The sequence below is a fragment of the Leptidea sinapis genome, chromosome 7, assembly GCF_905404315.1.
Source record: "Leptidea sinapis chromosome 7, ilLepSina1.1, whole genome shotgun sequence".
Lineage (NCBI taxonomy): Eukaryota > Metazoa > Arthropoda > Insecta > Lepidoptera > Pieridae > Leptidea > Leptidea sinapis.
In genome coordinates this window covers 10509618-10530586 of record NC_066271.1, presented here as the reverse complement: position 1 = coordinate 10530586, position 20969 = coordinate 10509618, and the positions used below count along the sequence as shown (strand labels likewise).

At 36.4% G+C, this 20969-nt stretch overlaps 1 protein-coding gene across 7 annotated transcripts in view; it reads left to right on the top strand.

Moving 5' to 3' along the window:
• Window positions 1-20969, top strand: part of LOC126965438 (P protein-like) — a 234307-nt gene that overhangs the window by 130624 nt on the left and 82714 nt on the right. For 5 of the 7 annotated variants that reach the window (XM_050809057.1, XM_050809051.1, XM_050809054.1 and 2 more), the window contains exons 10-14: window positions 685-823; window positions 2351-2486; window positions 2982-3184; window positions 4434-4527; window positions 6048-6190. In XM_050809057.1, the coding sequence (XP_050665014.1) occupies window positions 685-823; window positions 2351-2486; window positions 2982-3184; window positions 4434-4527; window positions 6048-6190 (715 nt within the window). Of the gene's footprint in view, window positions 1-684; window positions 824-2350; window positions 2487-2981; window positions 3185-4433; window positions 4528-6047; window positions 6191-9305; window positions 9417-9899; window positions 10048-11404; window positions 15977-20969 lie in introns of those variants that run through there. The other 2 variants (XM_050809050.1, XM_050809055.1) reach the window with 2 other exon arrangements.

Sequence of the window (20969 nt, the reverse complement as noted above, 5' to 3'; positions counted from 1 at the left end):
GCCATGATAAAATCCAAATTCATTTTGTCGAAATTGACTTTGGTTTCAAATATCCGGCATTCACTAAGGAATTCCAAAGTCAAAGTTATTAAAAAACAGCATGTTTTTTATTTCGCCTTTCCAACATTTGCAAAAACAGTAACTTCTTCTAATCCATATTACCTTCTAACTACATCTTTAAGCTGTAGTACGACGTATTATGAGGTTATGATATGCGAAGTATGATAGTTCAAATTCTAAATATATTAAAAAGGAATATATGCTGAAAGGACTTTCTTAATATTATTCTGTTAGAGTATTTTATTTATTTATTAAAACAGAAATATCTCTATGGTAAAAATAAGTCAAATAAAATATAAAAATTATGATTTTGGATATATGCAAAATAAATTGCACTGATAACAAAAAAAAAGTTTCGCTAAAGTTTTAACTTGCCAGACCATTTTTTAAAAGAGGATAAAAATAATTACGTTCTGCTTTTCCTTATATCTTAAACGGTTGTCTAAAGAGGTGTTACACTAATTATTTATATTCTGCTACACAAACCTCCATTGCATAGTGATAACCTAATTGTTAAACGGTGTACTCATGTGTCATGAAAAAATATAAAATTTTTTTACGTCCACCAACCACTCTCGACGATTGCCACTTGGACTTATAATAAGTAATAAAACGTTCTTACAGACTTTGCGAAGTGATGGACATGGATCCAGTGCCGATACTGATGTCAATGGTCCTATTCAGTAACATTGGTGGAACAGCGACACCTGTGGGCGACCCACCGAACGTTATTATCGCGTCTAACAAGGCTGTGGTACAAGCTGTAAGTGACGTTATACCATACCATATATACCATAGCCAGATTAATGTCTTGTGTGCTAACTTCATAACAGCGTACTACATGTTGGCCTTATGCCGTTGCCATATGGCAACGTGAGCAAACAGGAAGTTAAACGTATGTAATATGTTTAGAAATACTTTATTCATATAAGGTAATATGAAGTAAAGGTAAATCTGATGGATCACTTAAGCGATCACCACCGCCTATAGAGAATTGGCCAGTTTTTAAATATAACAGAAAAACCGGAAAAAATATATAAATATTTTCATTTTGCTATTACTTTGGAGTAGGGTAATTGTGGTAATTAAATCCGTAGTTCTATTTGGCCCCTACGTTAACACGCCCTAATGTTACGTACACTCTTGAAGGTATAGCAGTTATGGTAATCTAATAGGGATTAAGCAGCCCTTCGTCTCAATTGCCTTAGCCCTTAGACACTGCTCAAATCACATCCTCAAGACTAAAAGCCCTTGAGAGGAAGAGAATTCCGATAGAATTTATGTGGGATAGCTCCTTCGCCTACATGGAGAGTTTTTCTCTGTCTCACTGTGACAATGGCTTCGCACTAATTACGCACAGATAATTCACAATTATATAAGAAACATTGATTAATAGGACACACATAACTTTACTTCTATTCACTTTGATATGAGTGAAATATCATCTGCAAACAATACTTACCTTCGTATCAATTGTAACATAATAACTAAGGTAAATATAAGAAAGAGGAACCGTTCAAGAATACACCCTTGTGGAGCCCTCATGTAATGATGGGTCCCATGAAATCTCCTGCCATGAACATCGACTTTCTGATTTCTCTTATTTAAAAACGAAATAAGTAGATTGAGCTCAGTCCCTTTTATGCTATAATGGCGTAGCATCCTGACCAGTATTTAATGTTAAATGAAATCAAAAGCTTTAGATAAAACACAAAATAAAACGGCTTCTTCGCTCACGGTGCTGGCTAGGCGGATACCACAGCAGTGTCTTTATTTGCAGTAAAGCAATAATGTGCATTAGTATATTTCGGTTTGAACGAGCGGTAGGTAATGAAATTGCTTGACTTTGTGACTTAACATACATGGCTCTTATGGCTCAAAGATAAAGAATTAAATAATAAAAAACATTCCGGCACATTTCTGATCAGCGCCTGACGTTTTCCGTTTTCTTTAGTAAAGCAAATTTTTATACCTTAGACCATTTATACGTCTAGATACACTGTAAAAACATCGAAAAATGTTTGAATTTAGAACTAATTTTTATTTTGAGCAATGCACGCACGAACACAAAGTGTCATCGTAGCTTGTTAAGCACACTAAACCAATATTTCTGGCCTGTTTTAATCGGTTTGTTTAACAGCAAAAGACTCTATCTAGACGTATGAATTATCGAAACTTTGTACTGATTAGCATGATATGATATTTGTCGCCCTGTATCGTAATAAAACTGGTGGGCCATCTGATTGTTGCATAGCTTATTCAAATTAAGTAAAATCTTTTCCGTTTCCAGGGCATCAACTTCACTAACTTCACAATGCACATGACAATTGGTATTCTGCTTGTGTGCGTACAGACATACTTCCAGCTTCGTTACATATACAGAGACACAAATAAATTGCGCCTCAACGTTCCCAGAGATATTCAAGGTAAGACATCCCCATTTCAATCCTTGTCCGCCACGTGTGTATTCGGATTTAAATGCACGTTTATTGGACACTTTATAAAGTTCAAGCAACGCTCTTGTGATTCCTTTTCATTTTTGAGGGAAAGAGACGACTAGACTAGGCAGTAGGCACACAACGCCGCCACATGCAATGCTATTTCAATGTGCATAACGAACCATATTATAGCATACCTACGCATGATAACTACAAAATTAATGCTCACAAAGCAAACCCACAATTTTTTCTATATTATGCAATAACGGTGGATTCTATATTTAATCAAAAGAATATATTATTATCTTGTTATATTCATTAGATTATACAATCTTGGTTAACAAAACTATTTTAAATGAAATAAGATGTCTTTTTATAGAATAGTATTTTTAAAAGTCTAGTTGAGTTTGTTTTTGATCTAATTTTGCACAAACATATTTGAAATTATACCTATTTAATAAATAGACGGTCTTTATTTCATAGATTTGCGTCATCAGATTTCAATATGGCGTCGGGCAGCCGACTCATTACCGCATTTGAGTAAAGATGCCCACGTTGTGAGAGAGAGACTGGAGAAGAAGATGGTGAAGCTGACGCTGCAACTCGAAGCCATGATCAAGGAGAGCAGTAAGAGAATCTGCCCGAAGGACACGTTTATTACAACACTGGCGCAACTAAAAGATAAAGTAAATCTTTTATTTACAAATGAAATGAAATGAATGTTATGTGTATAAATCGTGGTAACAGTTCTTATCCAAATGTTTTGAGTTTTCTTGAGTGTTAATTCCGCCAATATTTGTCTTCAAACAATTCGGCACGTGTTTCGCCTCTACACGAGGCATCCTCAGGAGATTTTGACCAAACTCTGGCACGAGACTCAAAAAGATAAAAAAAAAATGCTGAAGTTGACACTCAATAAAACTGACAACATTTGGATGATTATGGATTTAAGCAACATAAAGCCTACTTCAACTATAAATGATATAAATTATTTGATGAAAAGTAATAAAGAATATACTTTAAAAAATAAATTATCGTATATTGGATGCATCAACCGAGCTGGAATTAATTGTTTGTGTAAGGATGCTTCGTGAACATGATGGTCTTGATTACTGTCACAATTAATAATTGCATCCAACAAATACAATGATTCATTAACTATAACAGGTCGACGTGGGGTGCCAAGCAGCACCCGTTCACGAGTTGACGCATAGACCAGCCATCGTTCCCTTCGCACATATTTGAGGGAGGAGACGACCCGGTGCACGACGCCATTATACATCATTAATTATTACACATTACAAATTCAATAATATAATATAAAATGACCATTGTTTTGTAGGTACGAATTCTAACGAATTATACTATCGAAGCATTTATCTTTTAGCCATAATTTTCATTTTTTGTGCATTTTTGTTTTAGGAATCTCTCTAATTAATTTTTGGCCTGTGGTTAAAGACCTTAATACACATTACATTTGCGTTATTTTGATGAAGCGCTGTTCTACAGTATAGCATCAAAAGGCGAGTTGGATCTCTTACAAAACATTGTATTTTGCTGACAACCAAACTAGGTATATACTTTCTTGCATGGTTTTTCCATGTTGCGTATAGACTAGGTTGGGATCTCGCTGCATCTGCCCTGTGCTTTCCCGGGGCTTAAAAGAATAGGGAAGTCCTAGACCCAAGGGTGTCGTAAGAAGCGACTTAGCGCATTTACCAGTGGGAGACTCCTTTGGACAGGGTGCCGGCAAGATTATGGGTACCAAAACGACGCGTTTTTCTGCCGTGAAGCAGTCATGGATAAGCATAATTGTGTTTCGGTCTGAAGAACGCCGTAGCTAGTGCAATTACTGGGCAAATGAAACCGATCTCTGTGGTGAGAGTTTGTGCAATCTAATGCATCACCGACCAATGAAGAAGTATTTATTTTCAGTACAAGATACGAGACAAACCGTTACTGCTGAAGTCTACAATAGCCATTGGTTTCGTGGTCGCGTTGTTCTTCCTTCATTCCATACCTGAACTCAGTAAGTACTGATATCTCAAACATAATTATCGACCGTGTGGCCATTAATATATAAGGCGTCGTACTTCAACGTCAAAGTCAATAAGGTGTGTCGCGTCTTGGCACTAATTAATTACATCCATCTTCGTCAGTTCCGCTTCCGCCGACTTTCGCTATCCGGCCTAGCCGCACTGTATCTTGTGCTAGATCAGCTAATCAAGAATATTTTTGTTGCCTGGGAGGAATCGCAGAATGCACTTGGTATCTTCTGTGATTTATCAAAGCCTTTTGATTGTGTTTAACATTCAACTCCGGCCAGAAAACTATGTCACTATGAGCTTGATCTTCTGGTTTCATATCTAAATAATAGAATTCGGAAGATTGACTTGAATGGCAGGAGATCTTCTGGGACTCACCTTTGTATGGGGGTACTACAAGAGTCTATTCTTGGACCGTTCCTCTTCCTTATTTATGTAAATGATCTTCCTAACTAGTGACCCATTTGCATAACCTTTCGGTAAGCCCATCATAGAATGGCTTCACAACATCACCATACTCATCTATTGAGTTTATGAACTCTATGGTTCATTTTTTTAATGTATGTTTTTTATTTTACAATTTTAAGTAATGTTATGGATAGACCTTACATAACAATCACGGAATAGTTTAAACATGTGAAATTAAAATAAATTTTAGTATGGGAACCAATGTCGCCAAAACTCGCATATTTGAGATTTTATTATGAGGACAAACGTATGGGTCACCTGGTGTTAAGTGATCACGTGAAGTATAATCCCAGGAGTGTTGCTGGCCTTTTTTGAATATGTCGTATCGTCCTGGAAATACCGCACAAGGTAAAAAAAATATTTCTGAAACAAACACTACAAAATTCGCCATAATAAATTATTGTGCTCGAGTAATCGAGCGCTCATCTATATGAAACGCAATTGCATTTTTTTGCCATATAAATCCTCTTAACAAATTTATAGTATAGTTAATGCGTTCGTAACTTCTTTCCTGTATTGCTATGCTCACGAAATTTATATACACGATACTTAAGGATTCAGTCAGTAAGTCATACAACTTGGAGACATTAGTTATATTTTCGTCAATAGAAAAAAAAAAACAAAGTTTTATCTAAAATTTTATAATTTCATATTTATTTAAAACAAAACAATGCTTTCAACTATATTTACAATACATATATAATATGATTACATGACATTAAAACTATTACTGGCTTATCTTCAAAAAAAGCATGTAGACCTTTCTGAAAAGCCGGTAACACTCCAGTGATCCAATGTTCTTGCACGAGGGTGTGGGCAGGAGAGGGTGGAGATCGCTTAACATTAGGTGACCTGTACGCTCGTTTGTCCTCCTGTTAGATACCTTTATTCGCGTTCCGCTTTGCGAAGTTCCCGATTTCGTCCTTCGATACAAGCTCGGTGTCCCCATAAATAAATACTATAAGTATTATATAAATTAATTAAAATATCCTTAATTATTTCTAATGGTAGATTTCTGACGTTTTTACCTTTCTAGACAGGGTATCTTTGGGCTGGACTGCACTTCTGGGCGCCATCTTACTTCTGACTCTGGCAGACCGTGAGGATCTGGAGCCCATACTCCACAGAGTAGAGTGGTCTACCTTGCTGTTCTTTGCAGCGCTCTTTGTACTTATGGAGGTAATGTTTTCAATAGAATTAAAACATATTATGTATGTCAAACGTCAAGCCAAAAAGCGAGTCCGAAGATGATTTGGTATTCGTCTTAGCTCGGGTGTAATCGGCGTGCGGTGCATGTGCAGACGAGAGCGGGTACCGGTCAACCACCGAGCAATCAGTCAGGAAAGAACTATCGAGCGAGACGGTTGTGACACACGCGCATGCCGGCAACACCACGTTCTTATTATGTAATTTGTTGTAGCTGTGAAGTAAAGTAAAGGCCTGAAACTTTTGTGTAAAATGCCTACAACAACGGACAACCACGAAGTTCCTGACCATGCGACTCGTATGCCATCATGCGACTTCTTGGAATAGTTACGTTAATAGGTAGTCAGACGGTGAACGGTTAAACTTTCTCGCTATCATATTGCCACTTCACATAGAACCCTACGTTGACTCTGGATATCTGCGTCATACTTAAGACAGAAGGTTTCGTGGCCGAAGTACTTGAAGCTGTTCTTTACCTTGACAGGCTGTCCGTTAATACAAACTACGGTGATATTCTGTGGCACCTCTCCCGACCTGTTAGATTATGATCTTTCGAATACCTTTCACATATCTTGATGAGTTTTCGTAGGCCTTTTAATCGAAGGGCTGAGCAACACCATATCATCAGCGTAGCTCAGGTTGTGGACGTATATGCCATCCAACCTCAGCCCCAATGGAGTCAAAGTCAAAGAAACTTTATTCAATTAAACTTAAACTAAGCGCTTTTGAAACGTCGCTATAAATATTTCATTCAAATTACTGAATCTATCATTTATGTTTGAAAAAAGTAGAGCTCGGGAGAAGAACATACAACAACCTCAACGTCCAACTAATCTGGATAAATGCTGAATCTAAGCAAATATTTCTCTTCATATAAATGATATCTCAAACATGGTTTGTTACGCTGGTGAAAATACTGAAGAGGTCGTTTTATGAATGAACCACGTTTCTTCTATGAAACTCTCTCGAGAGTCTATTGACCCTAGAAGTAAATTCAAATATTTTAATTTATAATAGGATATGATATGATATGACTAATTCAAAGTCGAATTCAAATAAACTTTATTCAATTAGGCTTAAACTAGGCGCTTTCGAATAGACACTATAAATATTTCTTTTAAATTACTGAATTTACCATATGTTCGGACTTCGGAAAAAGTTGAGCTCGTGAGAAGAACATACAAGAAACTGAACGGCCAATCTTTTCAAATAGAATATTTTACAATGGCTGCAACCTGCAACATACATAACAAATTAGTTTGTAAGGTGCTGCATCCGATATATCCTGTTGTAATAATATAAAATATTTCATAAGTCCTTTAGAGCTTGAATTCATTGCTTGTGTAAGGATACTTCGTTAACAATAACAATGATTTATTAACTATAACAGGTCGACCTGGCACCACAAGCAGCATCCGTTCACGAGTTGACGCATCAGGACCAGCTAGCGGTCCCTTCGCACATATTTGAGGAAACCAAAAAAATATATTTAGATAACAATAATATTCATGTTACATTCATAAGATTATACAATCTCAATATGACGAATTATTAATAGAGTCTCGTTTTTAGAACGGCGATTTAATTTTTATTTCTTGAATTGATCGTATGTATATCTTTATTTTGAATGTATTTATTTCTTCTGTTATAAAATATACATATATAATTATAAATTAAGTAGGATGTTATTGTTAGAATTACTATGTGTTTAAAGTGATATCTAAGGGATTCTCTAGAATTCGGATTATAGGTGGCACTAATCGCCCTTTATTGCAAAACAAATATTGTTCCGATATCAACTGCGTTCTCCATAGCAAAATTCCATGTGACATTATGCTATGGAAATAACTGAAATAAATCAAACTCGCTGTGTTAGTATCAGTAAGATTTTTAATTCTTCTGATAGCAACAATACCAGCACTGAATTTATTTGAGGTTGCCCTAATATCAGCACCCAATTAAAGTTTTTGATCAAATACTAAAGAAACGAAGTAGAATCTACAAGTTTTAAAGGCTCCCCATTTAATATTATAATTCTTGATACGTTTCTTACATTTGGTAGGGAGAATTCTATACATTTTGTTTTGCTCACGTTAAGTGACAAATTATTCACCCTGAACCATTTAGATGTTTTCAAGTTTATTTTATATATAAATTCTGTGAATGTCTATCATTATTATAAATTAATCAAGTGTTGTCTGCGATAAGAACAATCTCATATTCTTTCGAGGCTACAAATGGCAAATCTTTAATATATACGAGGAATAAGAATAATGTAATTAAATATTGAAAAGAAGATGTCAAAAACTATGACCCATCCGAAAAAGTATGCCTCAGATCTGAGAAAAATGGGTACAAGAAACTCAGTGGGCTTTTCTTTTATAAAAATACGGTTACATTGTAATATCGTACAATAAAATTATTTAATAGCCTGAGGGCAGTCGTTCCACTGCCAACTTGTGGTGACATTAAGGAAGTCGTTTATGTTATATTATCCTTTAACACACAAACGTTTTATAACAATTCTTTTCAATTTCGAAATACATTTTTGAACATTCTGGGATCTTATTGTAAAATCGCCCCAAAAAAGTCTTACTAACTGTACTTAATCGAGGAGTAGGCATAGTTTATGTTTGTTCCTAGTGTGAAAATTATGGTTATGACAGTTTCTAGCAAATTCACTTATGTGCCTATGAACATACATAAGATTATCAAGAATATTTTGAGAGGCAATATTTAAAAAGAAGTTATTTCTATTTTGCTCGCAATGATTCTTTAGGACCTAGGTTATAAGGATTGTAAGCCGTTTATTCGAAGCTTTATAGGGTCGGCAACGCTTTTGTCATCACTTAGGCTTATTTCTCGTCCTTTTGACATAAACAAGGATCTCGGCTAGCCTACAATATTGCATTGACTAATCTACAAACAGATGGGATACCATATCATAAGTCATCATCATCTTCAGACGTCCACTGCTGTTCAAAGGCCTCCCCCAAAGATTAACGCGTTCCGTTACGAAGCGGTTTACACTCACATAAGAAGTTATCACTTCAACAATGTAAATAATACTAACAATACTATATTTCAGGCGCTGTCCAAACTCGGTCTAATAGAATTCATCGGGGGAATAACGGAATCTATTATATTGAGCGTAGATGAAGGCGGGAGACTTGCTGTGGCCCTGGTATTACTTTTGTGGGTAAGTCTTATCTATATATTACACTGCTATCTATATTGCATTGCGTTATTTTGCGAAAATCCATAATTATACATGCTATAAGTTTTTATTGAGTGCTAATTTAAGTTTTGTCTTTCACCAAAATATTGTCCTTTCTTCTTTATTTTTGGTAAAAAACAAAACTTGGCTGAACAAAAAAACTCATACATATTACATATTTCGATCACCATGTGAGTCCGTTTGCTGTCTCTAATATTTGTGTAAAAGTAGTAACACTGCAAAGAATCTCATTCCGCAGTTTGGTTGAGGAGGATTGTCAACTTTACAGATGGTGAGGATGATAGCCAAGTTTGTGAAGGTGGGATTCGATGGCAGGAATCAGGATCAGCTCTCAGGATCTAACGGTCATCCTGTGCTAAGAAGTTTTGCTGGTCCTTACTATTTAATTCTAATACAAACGTCTTCGTGCACTTATTCGTCGTAAAACTTTGTGGAATTATCCAGGTTTCTGGTGTTACTTCAGCATTTGTGGACAACATACCGCTGACCACAATGATGGTACGCGTGGTGACCGCGCTGGGGTCGAACCCAACACTCAACCTTCCAATAGCGCCATTGATTTGGGCGCTATCGTTTGGCGCATGTCTTGGAGGTATTGTAAAATTAAATTAAATTAGTAAATTAATAGATTATGCTGTTCATATATTCATCATTGCTTAACAAGAAGACAAATTCTAGTTAAATAACTTCAAAATTTCTGTTCACTGAAATCAACATGCATCGATTCTTCAAATTCAAGTATTTTTTATTCAAATTAAGATATGAAATCACTTATTGAAAGTGGAAAACTACCACCAATTTGGAAATTAATGCTTCAGATCTGAGAAGAATGTGCGCAAGAAATCTTGTATCAAAAAACTTTCAATAATTTTTCCAATTCAAATAAATAATACATTAATTTAACACCAAACGCAGAAAATTATGAATGCCACTGTTGGCTAGATCACTAAAAGCCTTAACAAAGCCATTTTATACAAATTAAATTTGAAAAGAAAATTAATGAACTCGAACTCGCGACGTCTCGCGTTCCTTTGCGAGCGCTCTTCCTGTGAGCCAACCGTTCGGATGACGTATCGTTGATAAAACTAATATGTCTTGTTCAACTCTCAGTTTGTGGCTTCATCTACAGGATCTACTTTACAGTTGATAACCTGATCACCCGCAATATTTGCATATTAGGAAATTTACTTGAGATGCCGCTTTTTCAAATCTTAACTATTTAGATCTATGTAGTTGGCTCTAGCACGGAACGCGAGAGGTCTCGAGTTTTTGTTGTATTTTAGTTAAGTTGTGTTTGTGTAGTTTATCCCAGAAGTTAGGATTAGGATTAATAAAATGATTCAATAAATAGAGCTCTTTAAAATTATTATAAGTTTTCTGTTACTTTACTTCGCTCATATTGATAACATTTTAATTTCTATTATTTACATACCGATTACGGTGTATTTTATGTCATTTGCCCTTTTTTTATATAGATGACATTGTAGCTCATATCAATGACAATTTGTAAAATCTTTGTTATTGTATAATCACGTAAGGCGAAACAGTACTTGAAAATTAAAAAAAAAAAAGTTGTCATACATAAAACTCACTTTACTTCATTTAAATTTCTATATTAATACCGACATAGTCCAAATGATTGCGAAAGTGAACGTGGCAGTGGGCAGGGCACATAGTTCGACGGACAGATAGCCGATGGGGCAGAAAAGTCCTCGAATGGCGACCACGTACCGGAAGACGCAGTGTTGGTAAGCCCCCCACAGGATGGACCAACGATCTGCTCAAGATCGTCGGAATACGATAGATGAGGAAAGCGCAGGACCGATCGTCGTGCAAATCTTTGCAGGAGGACTTTGTCCAGCAGTGGACGTCTTCCGGCTGATGATGATGATGAAATTTCTATATCCAAGTTATTTTATTACAGTATTGATACTTTTTATTGTGTTTAGGTAACGGCACGCTGATCGGCGCGAGCGCGAATGTCGTCTGCGCAGGAGTGGCCGAGCAACACGGCTACAAGTTCTCCTTCATGCAGTTCTTCAGGATCGGCTTTCCTGTCATGATTGGACACCTCATCGTCGCCACAGCCTATCTACTTATCTGTCATTGTGTATTCACTTGGCATTAGTACTTGTATTATACACCTTGAACTGAATAGACGGCCCTTAAGGCGCGGTCGTACCTGAATATTCTCAAAAATTGGTTTCTTAGAGAGTTGATTGCAACGTAACGCAAAGAAAATGTTCCGACACAAAAATTACAGTGCATAAAGAAGGATTTAAAGAAAATTTTGAACCGAATAGAAAATTTATATGTAATTTGAAATATATGATAGAAAATTTGGAAGTTCCCAAAAATAAACATTGGAGTCAAAAATCTCTGAATTTTATAGCGATAACACTATTCTTTTTTTGAAGAATTTAATAGAAATTATATTTTCTAAAACTTAAACAATTATTCTATTTAATATGTATAAAACCAATAAAAATGTCCATTTGCAGCGTATCCACAAGATCAACACAAATATTGTAGCGTTTACAATCCTAGTCAGTCCGCGCCTTAAATATTTTTAATAGGAATAAGTTGCCGATTGTGCAAATGCCCCAGATATCATGCTTCCCACACCGTGTCCTTATCAGCAACAATATTTTCCAAAGATCTTGCATATCTTTGACGTGCAGGCACTGCTTCGCCGATCACCGATTCAAATTTGTCTCTTTATGCATATGCTTTAAGTGAACAGAGAGATTTCCCAATTTCATCTCGTAGGTAGTAACGAAACTAAATGTTCATTTTTGTCGAGTTTGATATCGCTCGCTTTACTTACTTTACGGAGGCTCTTTTGCACAGAATGCCGGGTAGATTATGGGTACCACAATGGCGCCTTTTACTGCTGTGAAGCAGTTATGTGTAAGCATTATTGTGTTTTGGTCTGAAGGGCACTGTAGGTAATGAAATTACTGGGCAAATGAGTCTTAACATCTTATGTCTCAAGGTGAGGAGCTTTTTGGGTTTTTCAAGAATCCTGAGCGGCACTGCATAGCAATGTGCATCGTGTATCAATTACCATCAGCTGAACCTCCTGCTCGTCTCGACCCTTACTTTCATAAAAAATATATATATATATATATATATATATATATATATATACATAAGAGATTTCCACCAATGTATTGACTCATTAAGTTTACTGTGGAACCACAAGGCGTAGAGACTTGAAATTTTGTAGGAATATTCCTTTTGCCGAGTAGACATAATCTTATATTGATTTCTACATTTGGAAGATAAATTAATAAGTAACTTATTTGTGCGTCGGTAGCGCAATAGGTAGAACCGTTGACTCTCACCACAAAGCCCCCGTTTGGAACATTGCTCATTACATATACATACTCGTCCAATATGTTTTCGAATTCATGTTATGTACCTTTATTCGACATTATCTAAGGTCGACAACGCTCTTGTGATACGTCTTGTATTACAAGGGCCTCGGTGATCACATACTTACTATCAGGTAGCCCGTATGTATGGTGTTTTTCCTTCATTTCCTTAAAATTAATAATTCGTTGTCTGTAAACTCGGTTTACGGACGATAATTTTACGTGATACCGTCATAAGAAAACATTGATGAAAATTGCATACTTTTATGAATTTAATTGAATTATTATCAATGAGTTATGATTATTACATACATTGGAATACAACGTCGGCTGATGAAGTGGAAGAGAGATAGATACGTCACAAACGCAGACGAGAGGAGCTTAGCCGCGAAGCTGTCAGGTTATTTCCACCAGAGCGGAGAGGAGATGTGAGCTGTGTTAATAGCAACGCTTTCGGTTTGCGAGGCGCGGGGAGAAGGGAGCGGGGAAAGGGACGCGCGAGCCTACACGATACACTCACTATCTCCGCTCCGCCACGCCGCTTGATCGCTCGACGCGGCACAAAATTCTATAGACAAATGAGACATCTCCTCTCCTCTCCGCTTAATCCACCGAAGCTAAGGTGAGAGGAGATGTGGAAATAACGAAATCTGATTTGTTATCAAAATACATCTGCTCTCCTCTCCGCTTTGGCGGATACCGGGTCTTAGGCCGGTCGAGTCTATTTACCGCTTGTTCCGCGCCCTGAATGCAGTCTGAATTCATATCATATTACAGTAGAATTTATGAAAAAATATTTTTGAAAATTTTAATTTATTTTATATAATTATATATTTAGGTTTTATTATGATTATTTCAATAGGTAGTAAATCTATTAAGTAAACTAACATGTGTAGTATTAGTGTAGTAGTGTATGTGAAGAAGAAACTTAACAGCTGATACTCTTAAAATGAAATGTTGAATAGTCAATCAGAAGTACCATTTATATGTTTACCACAAACAGACAAACGGACAAAAATTTCTAAAAGAACTTTTTTGGATTCGCTTTTGTATGTAAAACACAGCAAAAGTACTATTATTCCATCGGGCGTTATTTGTAGCCTATGCCACAATAGAGTAATAGAACAGTACCTTATCGTCTTCATACTAGAGTAATCGAATCAACGCACGCACACATACACACGATTTACACGGCCGCTAAGCAGTCTTGGGAAGTCATTAATATTCATTTAAGAAAATTTATTGATGTATGCGTTACTTTGCGGAAATCCATAATTATACAAATGATTTGAGTTTTCTTTAGTGTTAATTCTGCCAATATTTGTCTATAAACAATTCGACACATGCTTCGCCTCTACACGAGGCATCCTCAGGACGTGTTGTCTCGCCAAAATCTGGCACGAGACTATTAGACAAATATTGACGGAATTAACACTAAAGAAAACTCAAATCATATGTATAATATTCATTTAATTAAAAACAACCGAAAATTGTATGTGCTACTTTTTGCCTTCGGTATTGTTTGTAAAACACACAGCAAGTATACTTTAAAAAAATATTTAATGTGCAATTATTTAACTTACGACTACGACATGCATTGACGTACAATAAACAAATAGACTCACAATTACGCTTAATAAATTGTCTGAAGCAAAAATCTGCGTACCAAGAGCGTATTACCAAGAGTTTTCGTTCAGTTGCGTTTCGACCGCGCTTTGAATATAATGCCACGCAAAGACACAAATGTTCAGTGAATTATTTGCCTCGAGATATTTTGTTCTCGAGAGTTTGATAATGGTGCGAAAGAGACGGACGCGAACACGAGGCAAAATTGGGATGTATTGACACGGGAGTGGGTCAGGGATTGGAAATAATACTCCGCTTATAGGAACGAGTCTTTATTTGCGTTCACTTTTTCTGAACTTGCACTTCGCCGGTCTGCCGCTGTTCCTCTTGTGGGCGGCGGTACCTTCAACGCGTCACACCGCACCGAACACTAAGTCTCTTCTATCTTCTTCCTCTTGGAACACTTCCACTTTTCACTACTTCTTCTTTTCTTCTTCTTCTTCTTTACACTTTCGAGTCAGAACTAGAACTGCCGTAGGCCACGCTTAGTTCGGCTTATATACCCCCGGATCCGTTCTATTTTCAAAATGATTCTCCCATTCCATCTTTAAATTTAAATTGTACTAGAAAATTCTTTTAACTATTTTTATCCTGCTTACACATTTTCCATCCCTTTTTTTCTGTTCGATTTGATCCTGAACTTACTAAAAATTTCCTTTAACTTTACAAAACCCAAAAAAATCCATACACTGGTAGGTGTATCGAACCCGGGTCTACGGCGTCTAAAGTAAACACTTTTCCGCTGAGCTACGAGTATTGCTGACGGAGCCGTTGAAATTAACAATATCTTGAAGTTTGACAACTCTCGTCATATACTTCGAAGTTCGAAGGGTTGCTACGCAACAGTATTTTATTTAGCAAAATTATTAAATCGTTAAATTTACTACACAATTGTGGTCATTTAAAAGGCACTTTTCTGAAATACGATACTCCATCCTTTTTACGTTTTGATATGTTATTATTTGGACAGTTTTTCACTGAACACTGTCCCTACGTGGCGTTGTATTCAAAGCGCGGTCGAAACACAACTGAACGAATATCCTGCCTCATAGACGCGTAGGCAGAGTCTTGCTTCAGACAATTTTTGAGCGAGATTGTGAATTTAGTTGGCTATTGTAATTTGTACACTTAAAAGTAATAATAGCACAACACCTTATTTTAACAATATGGAGCTCCGTCCCCGACGCACTTACAAGAACTACAAGCGGTGAACGCATGAATTGGCTTAATTGTGATTATTTAATCATAGTGACAGCGCGGCTGTTATGCCCACATTACTCTTCCAGCCTTTTGTACATTATTCCGTGATTAAATGTTGATGTGTCTGCATTAAAATAGCCATTAAAACTAATTTTACTGTTCTTTAATATCAGTTAATGTTAGTTACTAACTTATAATTAAGTGTTTAACATATCAATAGAAATATATAAGTGACATAATTTTTTATCTGAATTTGTTAAGTGCAATTGTACCTAATACATCTGTGATAAGTAAATGATTTACTAATATATTTTTTAATGTAGATTGTAGAATTTCTTTTATTTTCTTCTTTCCTTTCTCTAATAGTAATGCTAGGCGTCGACCATAGAACGGAACGTATTGAGTTGAAGCGAGTTAATTCAATTTTCAGTTATGGAGTTGGAAGACAAACAAGTCACCTGTAATTACCACCACCACGGTGTATAAAATACATGTAGAACTGTCACGCAGCTCTCGTTAGGTGCGTGACAGCCGCAACATTCTGTCAGACACGATTAGCATGTTACATAGACGACGCATAGGTATATTTTGCATACTGAAGTCGGCTTATTTCAGGTTGACTCCTCGTCTTTTTTATGGAAGAGAGGGATAAACATGCGTACGGGTCACCTGTTGTTAAGTGATCACTGCCACTCACATTCCCTTGCAACATGAGAGCCTTTTCGTGCCCGCTCGAGCACCTCGGAAGTGCATTCCACAGCTTGGTTATACGTAGAAGAAAGCCTCTTGAAACTTGCACTGTATAGAGGAACGCCAGACATCGCCAGGTGATGATGATATCCTGAATGATGGTGTAGCTGAAGACCTCGAAATCTACAGGTGTAACGTCACTGCAGCCCATGATCCTGCTAACTATAACATTCATTAGTCAACTCGAAATTGATTCATTTAGAATTATTTTTGATGTAATTTCTAATTTACTAGACACTACTACCGAAAAAAATGGCGCTCTGAAAGAGAAGAAGCGGCGCAACAAACTCTCCCAGCATTTTTTTTAATTTAATGAAATATACAATTTTGTTCTGTTATTGCTATTGCTATAAAATAATCATAATCTAGTCCCGGGCTGACGGATCACTTACATATTCAGCTGTGGAGTAGTAGAATTACGACATAGGCATTTTTTAATAAAATTTTCAAATTTATTTATAGATAATTCCTGAGCAGTGACTGGGAGTTTATTATAAAAGTGTATACATTTTCCCTTAAAGCTATGTATCTTATGAAGCCTGAAAATGTTTAGAACTGGCCAATTAGAAACATTGCTAATGAAAACGTTTTTTGAATTTCAATTTTAGAACTCTTGGTGACCTAATGTAGTATATTGCATTTATTTGTCTAAAACTCTTGTTACACGAACCTAACGCGAAAAAATTTTCGGTCAATGATTTATTATGACTTACGTTGTGGGCTTACTGAACAACAAAGCTATGATAGACTGCGATTAGCATTTCTTAATGAAGCCCCATCTCGTGCCCCCCATGATGATCCTGGTGAGGGACGTCCTTTAACAGCGACTACTGAAGATAACTTTTGTGCTGTGCGTCGCATGATAGAGGAAGATAAGAGAGTATAGGTATGAGTCAAGTTCAAAAAATATTACACGAATATTTATTCGTCAGGAAGCTTTGTACTAGATGGATTCCCCATACTTTAACCGACGACCTTCGCATGGACTAGTGTTGCCAAATATTAGATAAAATCAACGGCGGTGGCTCAAATGCTGTATTTGACATCGCCACAGGTGATGAAAGCTGGATATTTTACTAAAAACCCGAAACCAAAAGACAAGATCGGCCAGGTCATGCTCGGAAAGGTCATTTCGCGACAGTTGTGCTAGAAGATGGAACGACAGTTACTGCAGACTGGTATGTCAATCGCTGATGCCTGTTGTCTTGGAAAAAATTTACACAGCGACAGCAGCGCCCTCGAAGCAGGATCCTCCTTCACCACGACAATGCTTCAGCGCACTCCGCAAAACGGACTGTTGAATATTTGACTATGCAGGTGACGAGATAATGAGTCATCCGCCATGCAGTCCTGACCTGGCACCCTGTGACTTTTATTTATTCCCAAGAACTAAAGATAAAATTCGAGGTATTCGCTTTACGAGCCCTGAAGATGCGGTGAAAGCCTACGATAATGCCATAGAAGAGACTCTTAAGGAAGTTATGAAATTAAATTTATTTTACATTAAATTTTTAACAATTCTTTTAACTAGAATACTTTTGTTTTGAACATTTTCTGGGATCTTGTTGTAAAAGCATATACATTGCCACACAAAAGACTTACTAACTCGACTTAGCCGAGTAGCAGGCATAACAAGTTTATGTTTGTTCCTCGTGTTAACATTATGATTGTCACAGTTTCTAGCAAATTCCTCAATGTGCTTATGAACATAATATAGAACATTATCAAGAATATATTGAGAAGCAACAGTCAAAATACTTATTTCTTTAAATTTTTCTCTTAATGTTTCTTTAGGACCTAGGTAATAAATAGTGCGAATAGCCCTCTTCTGCAGCACAAAGATGGTATTAATATCGGCTGCACTGCCCCATAACAATATACCATAGGACATAATACTATGAAAATAACTAAAGTATACTAGTCGCGACGTGTCTATATCAGTTAACTGTCTAATTTTTCTTACCGAATATGCTGCAGCATTTTCCATTCCATTCCATCTTAGAAAGGCCCCATTGCAATTTGGAATCAAGAGTAACGCCAAGAAATATAGCAGATTCCACTGGTTCTACCACCTCCCATTTAATAAAATATTTGCATGTACATTTTTGACATTTGGCTTGTTATATGTTATATAACTATTTAGTTTTATGACTATTTAACAATAATCATAAAACTGGCGCTAAACCAGTACACGATGTCAGATAGAGCATTGTTTACGTCGTCATATAAAACTTGGCTTCTTTTTACTTTGAATATCAGCGAAGTGTAGTTCGATACCCCTACCAGTGTATGGAGTTTTTTGGGTTTTGTAAAGTTAAAGGAAATTTCTAGTAAGTTCAGGATCAAATCGAACAGAAAAAAGGGATGGAAAATGTGTAAGCAGGATAGAAATAGTTAAAAGAATTTTCTAGTACAATTTAAATTTAAAGATGGAATGGGAGAATCATTTTGGAAATAGAAGGGATCCGGGCGTATATAAGCTGTACTAAGCGTGGCCTACGCCAGTTCTAGTTCTGACTCGAAAGTGTAAAGGAAGAAGAAGAAAAGAAGAAGTAGTGAAAAGTGGAAAGTGATCCAGGTGAAGAAGAAGCAGAAGATAGAAGAGACTTAGTGTTCGGTGCGGTGTGACGCGTTAAAGGTATCGCCGCCGACAAGAGGACAGAGGCAGACCGGCGAAGTGCACGATTCAGATAAGTGAACGCAAATAAAGACTCGTTTCTATAAGCGGAGTATTATTTCCAATCCCTGATCCACTCCCGTGTCACTATTTTTCTTTTAAGCTACCTAACTAACTTCTAACATAGCTAACCTTCACAACTCAATAGGTGCCCAAAACGCTGGAGTAAATCCCTACTTAGCTCCTTGGGATCTCCATTACTATATATAGATATACTAATACTATAGATAGATATACTAAGCCTGGCCATAAATACTGTTACAATTAAAAATAAACAAATTCAAATTCAAATTTTTCAACGTTTTCTCCTTTTAGCGCCAATAAATTGAGTCTCGTGCCAGAGTTTGGTAAGTCAACATGTCCTGAGGATCGACTGAGGAACTGAACTGAGGATGCCTCGTGTAGAGGCGAAACACTTGTCGAATTGCTTAAAGACAAATAACACCAAAGAAAACTCAAAACATTTGGATAATTATAGATTTCCGCAACGTAACGCCTACTTCAATAAATTTTCCAATACATTGAACAATATTTTGCTATATTAAAATGGAGTGGGGTGATAAAGAGAACCGAATCGCTGTGATTCCTTTACACAAAAAAGGTATGGAGCCAAATGCATTTTTTAAAACTCTCCATACGCTTGGAATAAGTAAAATATTTGTGTACCAGTCTATTATTAGGTACAATGAGACCTCCTCTGTTTGTGACAGAAAAAGATCTAGCCGTACAGGTAATGTTCGTACGAAAGAGGTGGTCAAAGCAGTAAGGGTAAGTATTCGAAGAAGTCCTGTCCGAAGGCAATAGTAGATTGCTAAACGAGGGTCGAAAGAATCAATTCCCAAGGTATCTAGTACGTATTAAGCTCGGGCGGCTATAGTCCGAGTAGGAATTGATTCTATTAACCGTTTTAAACACCCTACTTTTCATTTCGAATATGAGGAAAATAAAACTAGGTGCTTATCTATATCAATATTTAGTTTTTCTATATTTCTTGAACTTCTGACGGAAATCGACCCGAATGTTGTAAAAAAAAGTACATCCTGTATTATTGAACCAAATGATTCTGTTGCTGATAAAGATCAAACTTTGGTTTTGGTTGATTATTACCTATTTTTTTTTAATTCCGTCACAGATACATAACAGATAAGTATCCCGCCAATTTATGTCGAATTTTTTAATTTTAAATATGGAACTCACCGCGTAATTGTTGCGGCTTATTCCGCTCAAAGAAGTTTGCGCTAAGTTCACACTGGCTGTTTAGAAAGTCACATGGCCGTAGCATTTTTGTTTTATTACTTTTTCTTTTACATAAAACTCTTAACAGCTGACAGCAGTTCTATTTGTAAAGTTCATTCCGGCCCTTAGGTGGGAATTAATATGATTTCCCTCTCTATGGAGGGAAGCAGCATTTTCCACCCAATAATCAGATCAAAACAACATTTAAATATTAAACAACTAGGGACGGAAGTGCGCCATTCCAACCGCGTGCAAAATACCACAATTTGTTGACGTAATACTATGACGCATGCGTCGACAAATTCTGAGGGCCGAAAAGTACCACTTTCCTCCCGGAAAACAGGGTAAAAAACCAATCAATCATTTTGCATGCGGTTGCCTACTTCCCTCTGTATATGTAATATACTATTACTAGCTCTTAACCTCTGCGCTTCACCTAACGTATATTATGCTTTCAAAATTGGAAAGAAAGAAAGGAAAAACATTTATTTCAACACAAGCACACAAATAGCAAAATGAAGCAACTTAAAAATATACAAATATAAAAAAAGGGATGTGTGATTTTATGAAACCACGGTAAAAGTGAAACTTTTTTTCACTTTATAGACATTAAACTAAAAATTTTTGGAATAATATTCCATTAAGGGT